Source organism: Lontra canadensis, unplaced genomic scaffold, assembly GCF_010015895.1.
Source record: "Lontra canadensis isolate GAN:19392208 unplaced genomic scaffold, GSC_riverotter_1.0 scaffold1, whole genome shotgun sequence".
NCBI classification, from domain to species: domain Eukaryota; kingdom Metazoa; phylum Chordata; class Mammalia; order Carnivora; family Mustelidae; genus Lontra; species Lontra canadensis.
Window position 1 is genome coordinate 84319092 of NW_022630995.1, and position 16837 is coordinate 84335928.

Consider the following 16837-nt stretch of genomic DNA (forward strand, 5'->3'; position numbering starts at 1 on the left):
TTGCCTAAGTTAAACAATTGCATGAAGCAGAAATAAAAGTGCCTGGAGAGGGATGCCTGGGTCGCTCAGTCACTTTTAAGCATCTGCCTTGGCCTCAGGTTGGGACTGAGTCCTGCATCAGGCTTCTTTCTTGGAGCAAAGCCTGCTTCTCCCTCTGCCTCTGCCTACCATTCCCCCTGCTTGTGCTCTCCCTTGCTCTCTCTTTGAAAAATAAATAAAAAATCTTTAAAAAAAAAAAAAAGTTCTTGGAGAAAAGATGGTAAGACAATGGAATGAAATGAAACATTTATATATGTATATATATGTATACATATATATACATATATATATATGAAGGTTTATTCTGTGAAAAGAGATATTTCAGATCAATAGGAGAAATAATTTCATAAATAGTTTTGGGATATCTTTGGGGCCATGTGGAAAACAAAATTGGAATCCTAGGTTACATCTTTATGTCAGAATTAATTTGATTAAAAAGAAAAACAAAATGTTTAAAGCTTTTTAAGAAAGCATGAGGAAATGTTTTTTTAAGCTTCAAGTTGGGAAGGCCCTCCCAGAAATGTGACATAAAACTCAGGAATCATAAAAGAAAAAAAGACTCTGATATATTATTATCTGTATAAAAACAAAAAAAGAAACTGCATGTCAAAAAAAATACATTAAAAAGTCAAAAGGAAAAATAAATAGTGAAAAAATTTAGCAACAAATGTATTTTCTTAATACTAAGGAGTCCCCAAAAGGGAAAAATTGACAGTCTTTTGTAAAATGGGCAAACAGATATAAAGACATGGCTTAAAGAAAAGAAGTATAACTCCTAGGCATTTGTAAATGTGATTAGCCTCATGATAAGCAAAATGTAAATTAAAACTACAATGATGCCATTTTTTTAATGTATCTGTAAGAAATAAACAGGAACTCTTACATAGCTGTTGGGAATATATATTTTTGTAATTTTTAAGGAGAGTGTTTTGTCAAGTATACATAGGTATGCCCCGTAACCTACCAACTGTAATCCTAGTAATATATGTTACAGATGTGCTTATACATTACAGAATGGTATGTACAAGAACATGGTAGACTTAGACTGAACCATATCAATAATCATATTAAATTTAAATGGTAAATATCGTAATTAAATGGCAGTTTGCTTAGTGAAGAAATGTAAGATCTAATTATATGTTACCTGTAGTATACTTTGTATACAAAGAGACATGTAGAGTGAGGAAATATATACTGTGCTAACTCTAATCAGAAGATAAAGCTTACATTAATATCAGGTGATATAAAATTTGAAGAAAAGAATACTACCAGGGGTCAGAGAGGATCATTTCATAATGATAAAGGAGAGAATTTCTGAAGGATAGAACAGTCATAATTGTTTCTTACTAATAACACAACTTCAAAATGTCAAAAACTAATACAGTTGCAATAAGACATGGACAGATCCACACATACCTTCTGATATTTTAACACTCCCCTTTCAGTAACTGATAGTGCAAATAAACAGCAGATCAGTAAGAACAATTAAACAATACTATCACCAAATTGACCTAATTGACATTTGTAGAACAGTCTACCCAGCAATAACAGAGTACACATTCTTTTCAAGTGTCCCTACAGCATTTAGTAAGATAGATATAATCTGGGCCACAAAACAAATCTTAATAAATTTAAGGGTATGCAGGTTATACAAAGTATGTTATCTGATGACAATTGAATTAAATAATGATAATAACACAATAACATAAAAAACCTGGGAAATCCCAACATATTTGAAAGCTATACAACTTACTTCTAAGTAACCTATAATTCAAGGAAGGAATCAAAGGGAAATTATTTTGAACCAGATGATATGGAAAATACTTAAGCGACTTCGTAGTATTGAAGGATTATATTAGAAGAAAAGTATGAAACAGTTATTTCAGTTTCTATTGTAAGAAACGAGGAAAAGAAGGGCAAACAACGAGTAAGCAAAAGCAATGAAATAATCATCAAATCCTATCAGTTTCACCCACCAGATTTCCCTCAAATCCTCATAGCATTTGTTATAATATAATTATAATTAATAGAGCCTAGCAGTTAAGAGTATAAACCCGGGTGACCAACTACCGGTTTGCCCAGAAGTTGGGGGTGGGGAGGAGGTACAGCTAGTTTCTCAAATCATTGCTTAAAACTTGGACAGTCCCAGGCAAACCAGGATTAATGGTCCATCCTTGGGGGTTCTGGAGGTCCAAGCTTAGACTTGAATCCCTTCTTTTAACTTTGGACAAATGACTTATCTCATGTACCTTGATTTCCTCATCTGGAAATGTGTATTATAATAGTACCCATCTTAAAGAGTTTATGTGAGAATCAAATGAGTTAATGGCTATGTAAAGTACCTAAAGTATGTAAAACACTGAATTAAAATTAGCAGTGGTGCCCCCCCACTTTTTTTTTTTTTTTTACAAGCAGTGGCCTTCCATCTCACTCTTCCCTTACAGACTTACCCTTCATCAGGCTTTCCTTCAAATATAGCCAGTTATCTTTATAAATACAAATATAAACGTATCAATTTCCTGCTTAAAATACTTTAGTGGCTCCTTAGTATCCTTAGGTCATAGTCCAAATTTCATAATAAATTTATAAAACCCAGTATTTATGCATTTTCCTAACTTTTTTCTTCCATACTCTGTTCAGTGGTCTTTCTCTTCTTCAAGACTGAAGGGTGAGGTTGCCACAACTAGATTTTTTTTTTTTTTTTTTTGTCTTGGTGTGTTGTCCTCACCCTGGCTCTTTCTCCTAAGGTTCTTTTTTTTGGTTTCCCTGAGCTCTCCCCCACCCAATCCCTATCAAAAATAAGGTAAGTTGGCCCACTATGTACTCCCATAGCACTATGTGTTATTTCTCAAGTGGCAGTGATTATGGTACAATACTAGGGTATGTTATATACTATGACATATATATTACTGTAGTACCTGTTATTCATCAACCTTCTTTGTTCTTATAATAGAGAAAATATAGACATAAGGTACAGTAAATTTTCCCAAATTTAACGTATTCCTTCTGGCAATATTGCCCTTCTTCCTCCTAATTATAATTTATTGTAAAATTTATTATAATTCCTGGAGAATTATAATTGTTTTTTTTTAAAACAATTCATCTGAGCACCTAATATTTGAATATTTCTTTGACATCCTCTGCCTTTCCTTTCTACTTACCTTGAGTTGGTCATTTATCAGTCACATTAGTAATGCTACTGCTTTTTATCATAGCACTGAGCACAAGGCATTGAAGTTCTTTTTTTTCCATTCTAGACTACAACAATGTCAAGTCTTTATTTAGGATCTGTTATGGTCACAGCACTATACTAAGTCCTGGGATACACTCATGAGCAAAACTGACATGGCCCCTGTTTTCTTGATGCTTTGAGTGTAAAGGAAGAAATAAGGATTATTGATATTAAATTATTAAGTCTAACATTGCAAATTTGATAGTGTTATGAAAGAAGTATTTAATGCTCTGAAAGCATAAGGATTCAGTCTTGGCAAAGTGACTCTCAGGCTTAAAATTGAAGATTAGGGAGGAGTTAATTACATTAGAAAAGAAGCACATTTCAGGCAGAGAAAACTGCAAAAGAAAACGTCCTTGTGTGGACACCTAAGTGGCTCATTCGGTTAAGCTTTGGCTCAACTCATGATCCTAGCATCCTGGGATGGAGTCCCACCTTGAGGTCCTTGCTCATCAGGGAGCGTGCTTCTCCCACTGCTTGTGTGCACTTGCCCGCTCTCTCTCTCTCTTTCTCTCTCTCACAAAATCTTTAAAAAGAAAAAAATGAAAAGGTCCTTGTATAATTGTATCTAATAAAAGTCACTGAAAGAAGGCTAGTGTGGCTGGAGTAGTATTGTAAGGTTCCTCTGGCTGCAGTAGGAGCTATGGGGAAGTGGTTGGAGACATGTAACATACAGAACATACTGGTGATTATGGTGGTCCGGGTGAGAGAGATGTTGGTAGTGTGGATGGAGTAAGGTAGTGATGTTATAGACTGAGGTGGATTTGAGAGATTTTTATAAAGAAATACTGGTAGGACATAGTGACAAATTAGATCTTGGTTGCTATGGGATTGGAAGTTTAAGAAGAGAGTTGTAGAAAGGATTATCTGTAAATTTTTGGTATTCATAACTAAATGGATTATGTCCCTTTCAGTGCCATTTTCAGCACATGACATGCTTTAAGTAAATATTTGTTGAAAATGAATGAGCATTGTTTTAGTTGTAAAAATTATATTCAACTATTCAACTGCAGTATAAATTATGAGTAGGAAATGCATTGTTCTGTGGAATTAAATGTAATAATTTTTTCTTTAACACTGAAAGGTGAACATACACCAAATGGGACCTAGATTATAAGGAATTTATCTTCGTACCATCATTAAAACAAAATTCGTGCTTGACAAGCTAGTGCAGCTGCAGTCATTTTGTAAGATTAAATGAAATTTTGTAATGAAACATTTCTAAATTGTATGGGACACTTGATATTTTCTTGTTATTAAAGTGGGCCCCAAAGTTGGTTGTTTTTTTTTGTTTGGTTGGTTGGTTGGTTGGATTTTTTTGCAACACATTTTAACTTGGTTATAAGCAATTCAAGCTTTTTATTGGTGATTGAAAAAATAAGGATGGTAATATTGAAATGTGGTTTCCTAAAATTCCTAATGACCTTCATTATGCTGAATTACTAATACATACATGCATACACACATATACTCCCTCACTCACACACTTTATTGTGGAAAATGTTGTTACTAAAAATGTGAACTATTTAGGACTAGTATTCTTAAAGTAAGAAACTGAAACTTGTACAATATTTGTATCTAAAACTTTATTTATTCTTAACACATATTTCTAACCTGTATTATTAATGTCTGAATGAGAAACTGAATGTCATAGCCAGTAACATTCAAAATGTTCATGTGGGTGTGTTTTACAGATGTGTTCTCCTCCCTCTTTTGGGAATGAAGCCTCCCCAGCAAAGCCTCTATCTACTTGTTGATTCTGTTGATGAAGGTTGTAATATCACTGAAGGTGAACAAACGTCTACCAGCTTATCTGGAACTGTTGCAGAGCTTCTGGCTGGTCACCATGAGTTCTTTCCACCATGGCTATTGCTTCTGTGTTCTGCCCGAAAACAGAGTAAGGCTGTTACTAAAATGTTCACCGGTAAGTGCAATTACTGCCATGTATGTATATCGATGTGTTATTGATGTATTTCTAAACTGTCTTATCTTCTCAACTGTCTGTTGGCATTTTTGTGCAAATGCCATACTGGTTTAATATTTTTTATTTTTTGTACACTTACTTCCCAGCCCTTATTGTCACAAATATTATTATTCTGAATTATATACTTTTACTTTTATTCCTCTGGACTGACTTTAATACCATACTTTTTAAAATTATAACTATTAATGATATAAACAAAAAATTAAATTTAGTTAAAACTTGTAAGAGAAGTTTGAAATACGAAATATGCTTTCTTTCCATCCATGAGCATAGCATATTTTTTCATTTACTCATTTTTTTCCTAGACTTTTATCAGCTTCCCTTGCCAATGTCCTCCATATTTCTTTCTACTTTTTACTGTTGTTTTAAGTTGTCATATATGGGTTTTGAATTGAAATGAGTGCATTCAGAATTAAAATTGGTAGGTGTATCACCTTAGGGAAAGAACATTAATATTTTTACTGGATCTAAATAAGTTTCACCCACTCATATCTGAGGATTTAACATTGTTGGGAAGAGATTTTTTCTCTTTCCTGATGTATTCAGTACACTAACCAGTAGGATTTTTATTAATGGCTTCAGATTAGAGTCAATTTAATGAAAATTACTTTGGCCCTTAAGCAGAATCTTGACTGCCTCTGAGGATAATATTGTGGGCTAATGGCAATTGATACATGTTATGGGACTGAAGGAAATAGCCCATTTGAAACTGTTTTGTGCACAAATTAATCCTCAAGTATTTTTGGAGATCTTCATACATAATTATTTATATCTGGTTATAAAATAATACATGCTCCATATAGAAAATGCTTTAAATGACAGGATACTCAAATATTAACATCTTTCAGGGATAAAGTATTAAATAACCACTCTTTAACATTTTGTGTTAAATTCTGTGTATGTTATATCCTACCTAGTTGAGATCATACTTATATCAATTTGATTTCCTGCTTTTTAATAAAGTTTAACATTTATAAGCCTTTTAGTGTCACTATATTGTTTTTTTTAATAACTATTTTAGGGGTGCCTGTGTGGCTAAGTTGGTTTAAGCGACTGCCTTCGGCTCAGGTCATGATCCTGGAGTCCCAGGATCGAGTCCCACATTGGCCTCCCTGCTCGGCAGGGAGTCTATTTCTCCCGCTGACCTCTCTCCTCTCATGCTCTCTTTCTCAAATAATAAATAAAATCTTAAAAAACAAAACAAAACAAAACAAAACAAAAACTGTGTTAATGGCTACATAATTTACTAGTGTATCAACATGCCAGAATTTATTTGACTTTCTTATTGTTTTACTTTTAGGTTTAATTTTCCTAGCCCCTACCCTCAAAGATTCTTCAGGATAATAAATAATTTCAGTGAGCAACAGGTTATAAATCCTGGCACACATCCTGTCATTCTGTCATTCTACTGTCAGTAGCCCTAAGAAGTTTCATACCCTGGGGAATATTTTCAGTAAGAATACAAAAGTGGTTCAACAGATTATGGTCCAACATGTCAGTAAATCCTGTTTTTATTCCCCTAAAAATGATGAGAATTTTTCAGCCTTATAAAAATCTGTTAAAGTGCTTTGTATAGCAATGTATTAAATTGTGCTTATTCATAATAAGAGAACTGCATATATAATGATTAGGAGTTGCAATTTTAAAAAAAGTATTTTTAGTAAAGTTAACTTAAGAATCAAATTATTAACAGGTATTCTCAGTTCTGTTTTAATGAACAGGTAACTATCATTAATGATGAACATAATAATTTCTTCAATCTAAGTACATATTACTAAACACTTAGATTTGGAAGAGCTTTATTTCTTAAACTGTAAGCATTTTGTGTGTATTCTTTATGAAAGTGTATTTATAATAGTAATTCAGAGGCAGTGACAGGTAATACTCTTAATTGGATATAAATATTCAGTCCCATCATTAAGGCTAGTGTACATTTAGGTATATGGATGGAAATATATAAATTTTTACTGTGAAAAAGATCAGCCTTAAAAATAAGCAAGTGTTATTATTATCTCTGGCAACCTTTCTTCCTTAGTCGTTTGGGAGTTCAGAAAATCTTACTAAGGTATTTTCATGGATATGTATGTAAGACTTTCTAATGTTGAGTTTAGTATCTCTTATCATTAAAGGTGAGAGGAGCCCTGAGCTACTAATAGAATAAGAAATAAATAGTTCCTTTTGTAGATCAGAAAATGAAATACTTTATCTTCCATTGGTGGTTTTTATGGAAGGAAGAGAGAACTGATTTATATACTCATAGATATTGTGAGACCTGGGTGGCTCATTTGGTTAAGCAGCCGTCTCTTAGTTTCAGCTCAGGTCATGATCTCATGGGTCATGGGATCAAAGCTCCCTGGCAGGTTCTGTGTTCAGTGAGGAGTCTGCTTGAAGATTCTTTTCCCTGTGCCTTTCCCCCACCCACACATGCTCTCTCTCTCAAATAAATAAAGCTTAAAAATATATATGTGTGTGTGTGTGTGTGTGTGTGTATAGACACACACGCACACTCATAGGTATTAATTTATTAGTATTGATTTATTATTGATTTCTTTGCTTATTAGTTTATTATATATTGAAGACATCCTCTTCAAATATATGGCAGCTTCTGTAAACATTTTCAATTGATGACATCTACTTTTGTCTCTTTAGGTTTTCGAAAAATAAGCTTAGATGACCTTCGGAAGGCATACATTGTTAAGGATGTTCAGCAGTACATCCTTCATCGTTTAGATCAAGAAGAAGCTTTGCGACAACACCTCACAAAAGAAACTGCAGAGATGTTAAATCAACTGCACATTAAAAGCAGCGGATGCTTTCTTTATCTAGAGCGAGTTCTAGATGGAGTTGTAGAAAATTTTATTATGTTAAGAGAGATTCGTGACATCCCAGGAACTCTAAATGGTCTCTATCTCTGGCTATGTCAGAGACTTTTTGTAAGGAAACAGTTTGCAAAAGTTCAGCCCATTTTGAATGTGATTCTTGCAGCCTGCCGGCCTTTGACCATAACAGAATTATATCATGCGGTATGGACTAAAAATATGTCATTAACCTTGGAAGACTTTCAACGTAAGTTAGATGTCCTCTCCAAACTTCTTGTTGATGGACTAGGAAATACTAAAATACTGTTCCATTATAGTTTTGCAGAGTGGCTTCTGGATGTGAAACACTGCACTCAGAAGTATTTATGTAATGCAGCAGAAGGACACAGAATGTTGGCTATGAGTTATACCTGTCAAGCCAAGAATTTAACACCATTGGAAGCACAAGAATTTGCATTGCATTTAATTAATTCAAACTTACAATTAGAGACAGCTGAGTTAGCTCTCTGGATGATATGGAATGGTACACCTGTCAGAGATTCCCTGTCTACTTTAATACCCAAGGAACAAGAAGTGCTACAGCTGTTGGTTAAAGCTGGTGCTCACGTTAACAGTGAAGATGATCGCACATCGTGCATAGTCCGACAAGCCTTGGAAAGAGAGGATTCCATTCGGACATTATTAGATAATGGAGCGTCAGTAAATCAGTGTGACTCAAATGGGAGAACATTATTGGCTAATGCTGCATACAGTGGCAATCTTGATGTAGTGAATTTACTTGTCTCCAGGGGAGCAGATTTAGAGATTGAAGATGCCCATGGACATACACCACTTACCCTAGCTGCTAGACAAGGACATACCAAGGTGGTTAATTGTTTGATTGGGTGTGGTGCAAATATTAATCATACTGATCAAGATGGTTGGACAGCATTAAGATCTGCTGCTTGGGGTGGCCATACCGAAGTAGTTTCTGCCCTACTTTATGCGGGTGTAAAAGTGGATTGTGCGGATGCTGATAGCCGAACAGCTTTGAGAGCAGCAGCTTGGGGAGGACATGAGGATATTGTACTGAATTTGCTACAACATGGTGCTGAAGTCAACAAAGCTGATAATGAAGGTAGAACTGCACTGATAGCAGCAGCATACATGGGCCATAGAGAAATTGTGGAACACCTCCTGGACCACGGAGCAGAAGTGAATCACGAGGATGTTGATGGCAGGACTGCACTCTCTGTAGCTGCACTTTGTGTGCCTGCAAGTAAAGGACATGCATCAGTTGTTAGTCTTTTAATTGATCGAGGTGCTGAAGTAGATCATTGTGATAAAGATGGCATGACTCCATTGCTCGTCGCTGCCTATGAAGGACATGTCGATGTGGTTGACTTGCTTCTAGAAGGGGGAGCAGATGTAGACCACACAGATAACAATGGTCGTACACCCCTCTTAGCGGCAGCTTCTATGGGCCATGCCTCCGTTGTAAACACGCTTTTGTTTTGGGGTGCAGCTGTGGATAGCATCGATAGTGAAGGTAGAACAGTCCTCAGCATAGCTTCAGCCCAAGGAAATGTTGAGGTAGTTCGTACTCTACTGGACAGAGGGTTAGATGAAAATCACAGAGATGATGCCGGATGGACACCTTTGCATATGGCAGCTTTTGAAGGTCACAGGTTAATATGTGAAGCACTTATTGAACAAGGTGCTAGAACAAACGAGATCGATAACGATGGACGAATACCTTTCATATTAGCTTCGCAAGAGGGTCACTATGATTGTGTTCAAATACTATTGGAAAATAAATCCAACATTGATCAGAGAGGTTATGATGGAAGAAATGCACTGCGGGTTGCTGCATTAGAAGGGCATAGAGACATTGTTGAATTGCTTTTTAGCCATGGAGCTGACGTTAATTACAAAGATGCTGATGGGAGGCCTACGCTTTATATTTTGGCCTTAGAAAACCAACTTACAATGGCTGAGTATTTTCTAGAAAATGGTGCAAATGTAGAAGCAAGTGATGCTGAAGGAAGGACAGCACTTCATGTTTCCTGCTGGCAAGGCCATTTGGAAATGGTACAGGTACTGATAACCTACCATGCTGACATCAATGCCGCAGATAACGAAAAGCGATCTGCTTTGCAGTCTGCAGCGTGGCAGGGCCACGTAAAAGTGGTTCAGCTTCTGATCGAGCATGGTGCCATAGTTGATCATACATGTAATCAGGGTGCAACTGCTCTCTGTATTGCAGCCCAGGAAGGGCACATTGATGTTGTGCAGGTATTACTAGAGCACGGTGCTGATCCAAACCATGCTGATCAATTTGGACGCACTGCTATGCGTGTTGCTGCCAAAAATGGACATTCTCAAATAATTAAATTATTAGAAAAATATGGTGCATCTAGTTTGAACGGCTGTTCCCCATCTCCTGTGCATACAATGGAGCAAAAACCTCTGCAGTCGGTGTCTTCAAAAATGCAGTCATTAACAATTAAATCAAATAGCTCTGGAAGTACTGGTGGAGGGGACATGCAGCCTTCGTTGCGTGGTTTACCTAATGGGCCAGCTCATGCATTCAGTTCTCCTTCAGAATCTCCAGATTCTACAGTCGATCGTCAGAAGTCGTCGTTGTCAAACAATTCCCTGAAAAGCTCAAAAAATTCATCTTTGAGAACTACTTCATCTACAGCAACGGCTCAAACAGTGCCAATTGATAGCTTTCATAACCTGTCCTTTACAGAACAAATTCAGCAGCATTCGTTGCCGCGCAGTAGAAGTCGACAGTCAGTTGTTTCCCCGTCTTCCACAACACAGTCCTTGGGACAGAGCCATAATTCACCAAGTAGTGAATTTGAGTGGAGTCAGGTAAAGCCCAGTTTGAAGTCAACTAAAACAAACAAAGGGGGGAAATCAGAAAATTCCAGCAAATCTGGGGCAGCTGGGAAAAAAGCTAAACAAAATAATTCTTCACAGCCAAAGGTTTTAGAATATGAGATGACTCAGTTCGATAAAAGAGGGCCTACCACCAAATCAGGGACGAATGTGCCACCTAAGCAAATGCCTGCAGAATCGCAGTGCAAAATTATGGTACCTTCGACTCAGCAAGAAATTGGTCGATCTCAACAACAATTTCTTATTCATCAACAAAGTGGGGAGCAGAAGAAGAGAAATGGGATAATGACCAATCCGAATTACCATCTTCAGAGCAACCAGGTTTTTCTTGGTAGGGTGTCAGTCCCGCGGACAATACAAGACAGGGGGCATCAGGAAGTGTTAGAAGGGTATCCTTCCTCCGAGACGGAATTAAGCCTTAAACAAGCTCTGAAGCTTCAGATTGAGGGTTCTGACCCTAGCTTCAACTATAAAAAGGAAACGCCGTTATAAAAGGTAACATTTCATCAACATAGAGAATAAAATATCAAAAGTATGGTTCCCTCTACTAAGGATACTCTTTTCCCTAATAGTCACATGGCCAATTCCCTCGCCTAATCTATTCAGATGCCATCCTCTCTCTCATTCATCCTTGTGAATTCGGATTGTCCTGCCACCAACACTCTTTTTTCCTTTCCTGCTTTTTGTTATCCAAAGAACTTATTATTTAGTATACTTTATATATTTTATTTATTATTTGTCTCTTCCCAACTAAAATGTAAACACTGTGAAAGCAGGGATTTTTATCTGTTTTGTTCTCTGACGTATTCCGTGTATTTGGAATACTGTTTGGACCTGTAGTCATTTCTCAGTGAAAATGTATTGAGTATGTGAATGGATGAATGAATGAGAGGATGAATAGATGAATGAATGAATAATACTACTTAATGGATCTCAGATTAAGAATTTCCTCCTATACCGTCATTTCCCCACTTCAAATTTCTTTGACGGTAATGGAAGGAGGGGAGAGGACCATTTCGGTAAACCTCACATTTTGGTTTGAATAAAATAGTGTGTGTAGTGCTTAGTAGATAGGTTGTCAGTGTTAATTTCTTGCCTTTTCACCCTGGAGGAAGTCAAAGATTTAATCAGCAAAAGGTAATTTTTGTTATGACAGATCTCTTAAAAACCTTCCAAGTTAAAAAAAAAAAAAAAAAACTTCCAAGTAAAATTTGCACACACACGAAGAATAGGTGAGGAAAGATGATAAGTTGAATGTGTTAGCAAGAGGATATTTAGAACTTAGTATATTCAGACATAAGAATTTTATGTGTAAACCTCAAAATAAATACTATTTATTAAAAACTTTCTTCTTTCCACCACAATGGATGTTTCACTATTATATAGGGGAAGTTAATGGGAAAATATATACCTAATTTTATATAATAGATACTTTTTCAGAAGCACAGTTCTCTCATTAGAGATAAATCCAAAGGTTTCATTAGGAATCTTTGCTAATTTATACTACAAGTATATTTATCCCACTTTGCTTAATCATTTTTCATCCTCTAACAAAGTTGTACTCTTTAGTAAACTGAAATTTCCTCCTTTTTCTTTTTTTGTCTTTGGAGCTATATTTTGGGGTATTTCAGGTGAAGCATTATTACAAATTATAAACTTGCTATGCTTTCTAATAGTAAAGCCCTTCGATATGAATTGATGGATGACTGGTCAGATATCATTTAAAAATAATTTGTGTAAAGTATTTCATTCTGCAATGTGATTTATTTTTAAAATATTCAACTCCGATGGTACAGCCCTCTAACTCTCATGACATCTTTTGTAAAAGCAAAGTATACATATATGTTAAACAGTAAAACACATGAATTAGGGTAAACATTTTGTGGATTCTTTAAAAGTGATTTATAAGTTGAATAATGAATACGTGTGTCCACTTTATGCTTTACATAGTAAATGTATGTATGTGTGTGTGTGTGTATATATATATCTATATATATATAATTATATAGGGTCTTAAAACTATATGTAGTTATATAATAAATATTATGTAGAAATTAATTTTTTCTTTAACTTTTGCATTAGTTTCCTATTCTGTGAAACAGAAGACATTGTGATTGGAGTGGTTCTTCAGCTACTGGAATGAAAGAAATCATAAAATGCCTGTTGATTTGCTGAAAAAAAAATGAAGAATGTGATATCTGCAGTACAGTTACCTTAATTACTGTAATGTGCCTAAATAGTAAGGCTGCCTTCTCAATGTAACCCTCTGTGCTTAAAAAAATTTCATTTTGTGTGCTTTGTATTCACTACACAAGAATAAGCACTTTTGTTTTTAAATGCAGATATATACTGCAGTTCCCTGGTAAAAGCTAAAAAAATTTTTAAGTTAAGATTTGATAAATGTGCATGTGCCATGATCAAATATGTACGAAAAGGCAGTGTTCTTTGTATTTATTTTTTTTTTTCTTTTTTGTGGCAAATGAAACTTAAGCATATTGTTTCAGTCACATTTGCATTGTTGTAGTGTATGGCTTGTTTCTTGTATCTTTAAAAATGTTGCTCAATAAAATAAATCATGCAACTATTTTATGTTCAGTACACCTTCAGCATTGGTTGAAAAATGTGTTTCTATTTAATGCCACATTGAAGTGAAAATGGTTTGTTGACAGATTTTTTAAAAAATAATTCTAGTGTTTTAGGGAGCTGCTCTGAGTAGTTTAAATTTGGATTTCCCAGTAGAATCCTCCTAATCTCTGGCTAAAGATGAAAAAAAAGAAAAAGAGAAAGAGAGGAAAAAGCAGACTATAATCAGAACAAAGTTCTGTTTCATTCACTGGGATGCAATTTCACCTTCCACTCACTTGTCATTCCACCTCCAAGAAGACAGACTATCATTCCTGAGGCATGAAAATTCTCAGGGACAATGCCATGCCTCAGGGCGTGTGTAAGTAGAAGGAGATGCAGCTGTCTGAGGGTAGATTTTTGATCCCTGAACAATTCACTGACTACACTTAATCTCTTCTGTCCAGTTGAATACAATTTGCCAGTGTAGATTTTCATGCTGGCTTCTCTCTCAGTTGGTTCTATCTTGTAAATCACAGCATGACCAAAATAGCCCCCTCTCAAATCAGCTGAGTCAGTTTTAGTGGTAGTTGGATGAATAGTTTTGATGAATGTAATATGTGCGGTCCTTCAAAGATGACACCACTAGCCTGTCAATCATAGCACATGTGTATTTTTGTGTTGATACTTGGTAAACGATAGTGATGGATTTGCACTTTTCTGTCCACATGCTCTTTCCTGTTTTCTTCTTTGGCCAGTTGCTCACAGGATAACTGGATGGCAGGGTTAAAGATGAAGTCTCTGACTAGGGAAAACAAAGGTGACTGGTTCAAATGAGCAGGGGACCCACCGCTTTGGCCGCCTGGATGGACTCTAAACTAGTGAGGCTGGCTTAGCTGGGTTGTGTGTATGTCTGGAAAGGTTAGAGTTGTTGAGGAGCCATGGTTGTAGGTTCGATCTTTGAATAAGCCCCGTGAATTTTAGAAAGCCCAGAAATTCTATTTTTCCCATGTGCTGTTGATAAGAAAGAGGAAAGAGAATTTGAGATTCAGCACAAAAACACTGCTACTACTGGAGAAGAATGTTGAGTAAAAGAGGTCAGTAATGCCATCTTCATATATGAAGAACACATATGTGATGCATTGTTCACAGAAATAGAAACGTGTAATTGGTTGTGATAAGTGTTTCACTTGAATCTTCATGTAAGGGTTTTATTTTTTATTTTTTTAAAGTCAGCGAAACGCATTTTGTTTGTCATTGGTAAGTCATAATCAGGAATAGGAGAGAAGTTCATTCGCTATTAAGGTGACCTGGCAATATCGAGAACTCGAATGTGAATGTTTCAAGTATTGAATTTTTGTCCCTATGGGACATTTATTAAATACACTTAATAGGACTCTTGCAAAGTAGCCTTAAAAGTGTTAATGATTCTATTGATAAATATGAATACATACTATTATTAGAACCAATCTTACTCATTTCTCAAATATAGTACATTTACATTACTGTAGAAGATGAAGCTCTAATTTCTTATTAGGTGTATTTTTCTTTAGAAAGAGAACCCTGAAAGCTGCCAGTTTTTCTATTAACCTTGAATTATTGGAATTGTATTTATTTAATTTTATTGTTTTTTTTACAAAAGTGCACCTTGTGGCCAAAGGGCAACAATATGACTCATTACATAAGGGATTTATGTTTTTCAAAGAGCTGAATGTTTTCATACCCATATTATGTACACTTGAAACAGTTGGTAGGAAGAAAATCTGTTGGGAAAATACGATTTTCAAAAGTAAGTATTCCTCTGGATGTTTTTGTATTAATTGTGTTTTGGAATAGGACAGAACTGGCTTTTAGTTAGGATGATAAGGATGATAAGGGTGCTGAAGATGCCCCACTTTGCCTATTTGTTTTTGTGGGGGATTTAAAAGTATGACTGAAAATGGCTTTTGCTTCATGAAGAAGAGTAAAAAACAGTCCCCTCAATTAAAAATGCCTAAATAGCTATTTTAAAAATCAAGATGTTTAAATTTTGTAAATCACCTGATGTCACTACACACCTATGATGCCATGTGCATTGTAACTTGTTTTACATTCCATCTGCGCCCATTCCCTGAAAGTCATGAGTTGATGATAAGGAAGTGATTAAAAATATATATAGTAATGAAAAATTAAAATCTGTATGTAGGAAAGGTTTTGGAAGGAAAATTGTCTGGAACTCCTGTGTACTGCAAAATACAGCCAGTATCTTTTGTCTCTCTTCCTTATCCCCCACCCCTATCAGAATCCTTACCAAAAACAATTCACTACTTTAAAAACAGGAGTAAATAATTTTCTCAATATTGTTGGCTATGCAAATGTTTGTTTTGCTTAATGTTCTCCATTTACACTTCTCAGCAAATGTAGTTGCAGACAAATGCTTTCTTTTTTATTTTTTCCTTGGTTTGGGGTATGTAAATAGCCTAAAGTGTACATTGAATTTCACATTGTAAAAGTTTTATTTTATTCCTTGTATTATATTAAGCAAAAATCCCTATGTATATGAAAGTGCATAATAAATATATTTGCTCTACAGAGGGTATCTTGTTTTAATTTTATCCTTGAACCAACAGAACATGCATGACATGTTTACAGTGAAAACAACTGTAGGTTTTAAGTTGTTAATTTATTTTAAATAAATATGGAGAAAATGAATTTGTAAACATTTTTACCAAAAAATATGACATATAAAAACTTCACAAAGGAAGATAGAAAAACAAAAAGATCTAGCTTTATGTCTTCTAAAAGCTTCTGTAAGGACTTAGTGTTCTTTTTCTCTCTTCCCTGATTGATAACTGTATAACTACCATAGTTCACCGTGTCAGGCTTCATGATTCGGAAATTGCAGTAAGCCAGTCAGTTGTGTGCATGCAAGCTCCTTGGTCGATAGAATATTATGGCCATCTCACATTTGATAGTTTGGGATTTATTGCAGGTATGATCATTGATTTGTGCGTATTCTTCACTCGGTAAAGTTGAGTCACTTCACGATCCACTTCTCCCACCAGAACACACCTTATATATGTATGTGCATGTGTGTGAATATATACAATGTATTACTCCAGGGAGGGGTTTCCAAAAAGGCCAGCAAGGTATTCTGTTGGAGTATTTTATGATAATTACAGAGTTCTGTAGTAATTACCATATATCATTTATAAATGTGTTGGATTAATAAAAAAATCTGACTCAAAACTTTTTAACGATGTTTAAGCACAAAGGGGTGGTATACTTAGAAGAATTTTGAAACAGACTGGTTGACTAAAACATAAGGAGTTCACT

At 35.3% G+C, this 16837-nt stretch overlaps 1 protein-coding gene across 3 annotated transcripts in view; it reads left to right on the forward strand.

The window, feature by feature from the left end:
• The window catches only part of ANKRD50 (ankyrin repeat domain 50), a 31998-nt gene extending 18454 nt beyond the window's left edge, over positions 1–13544 (forward strand). For all 3 annotated transcript variants that reach the window (XM_032858059.1, XM_032858075.1, XM_032858067.1), the window contains 3 exons: positions 4966–5195; positions 7905–11455; positions 13043–13544. In XM_032858059.1, coding sequence (XP_032713950.1) covers positions 4966–5195; positions 7905–11452 — 3778 coding nt within the window. In that variant the 3' untranslated portion in view covers positions 11453–11455; positions 13043–13544. The remainder of the gene's footprint in view (positions 1–4965; positions 5196–7904; positions 11456–13042) is intronic.
• Positions 13545–16837: the final 3293 nt, after the last annotated feature.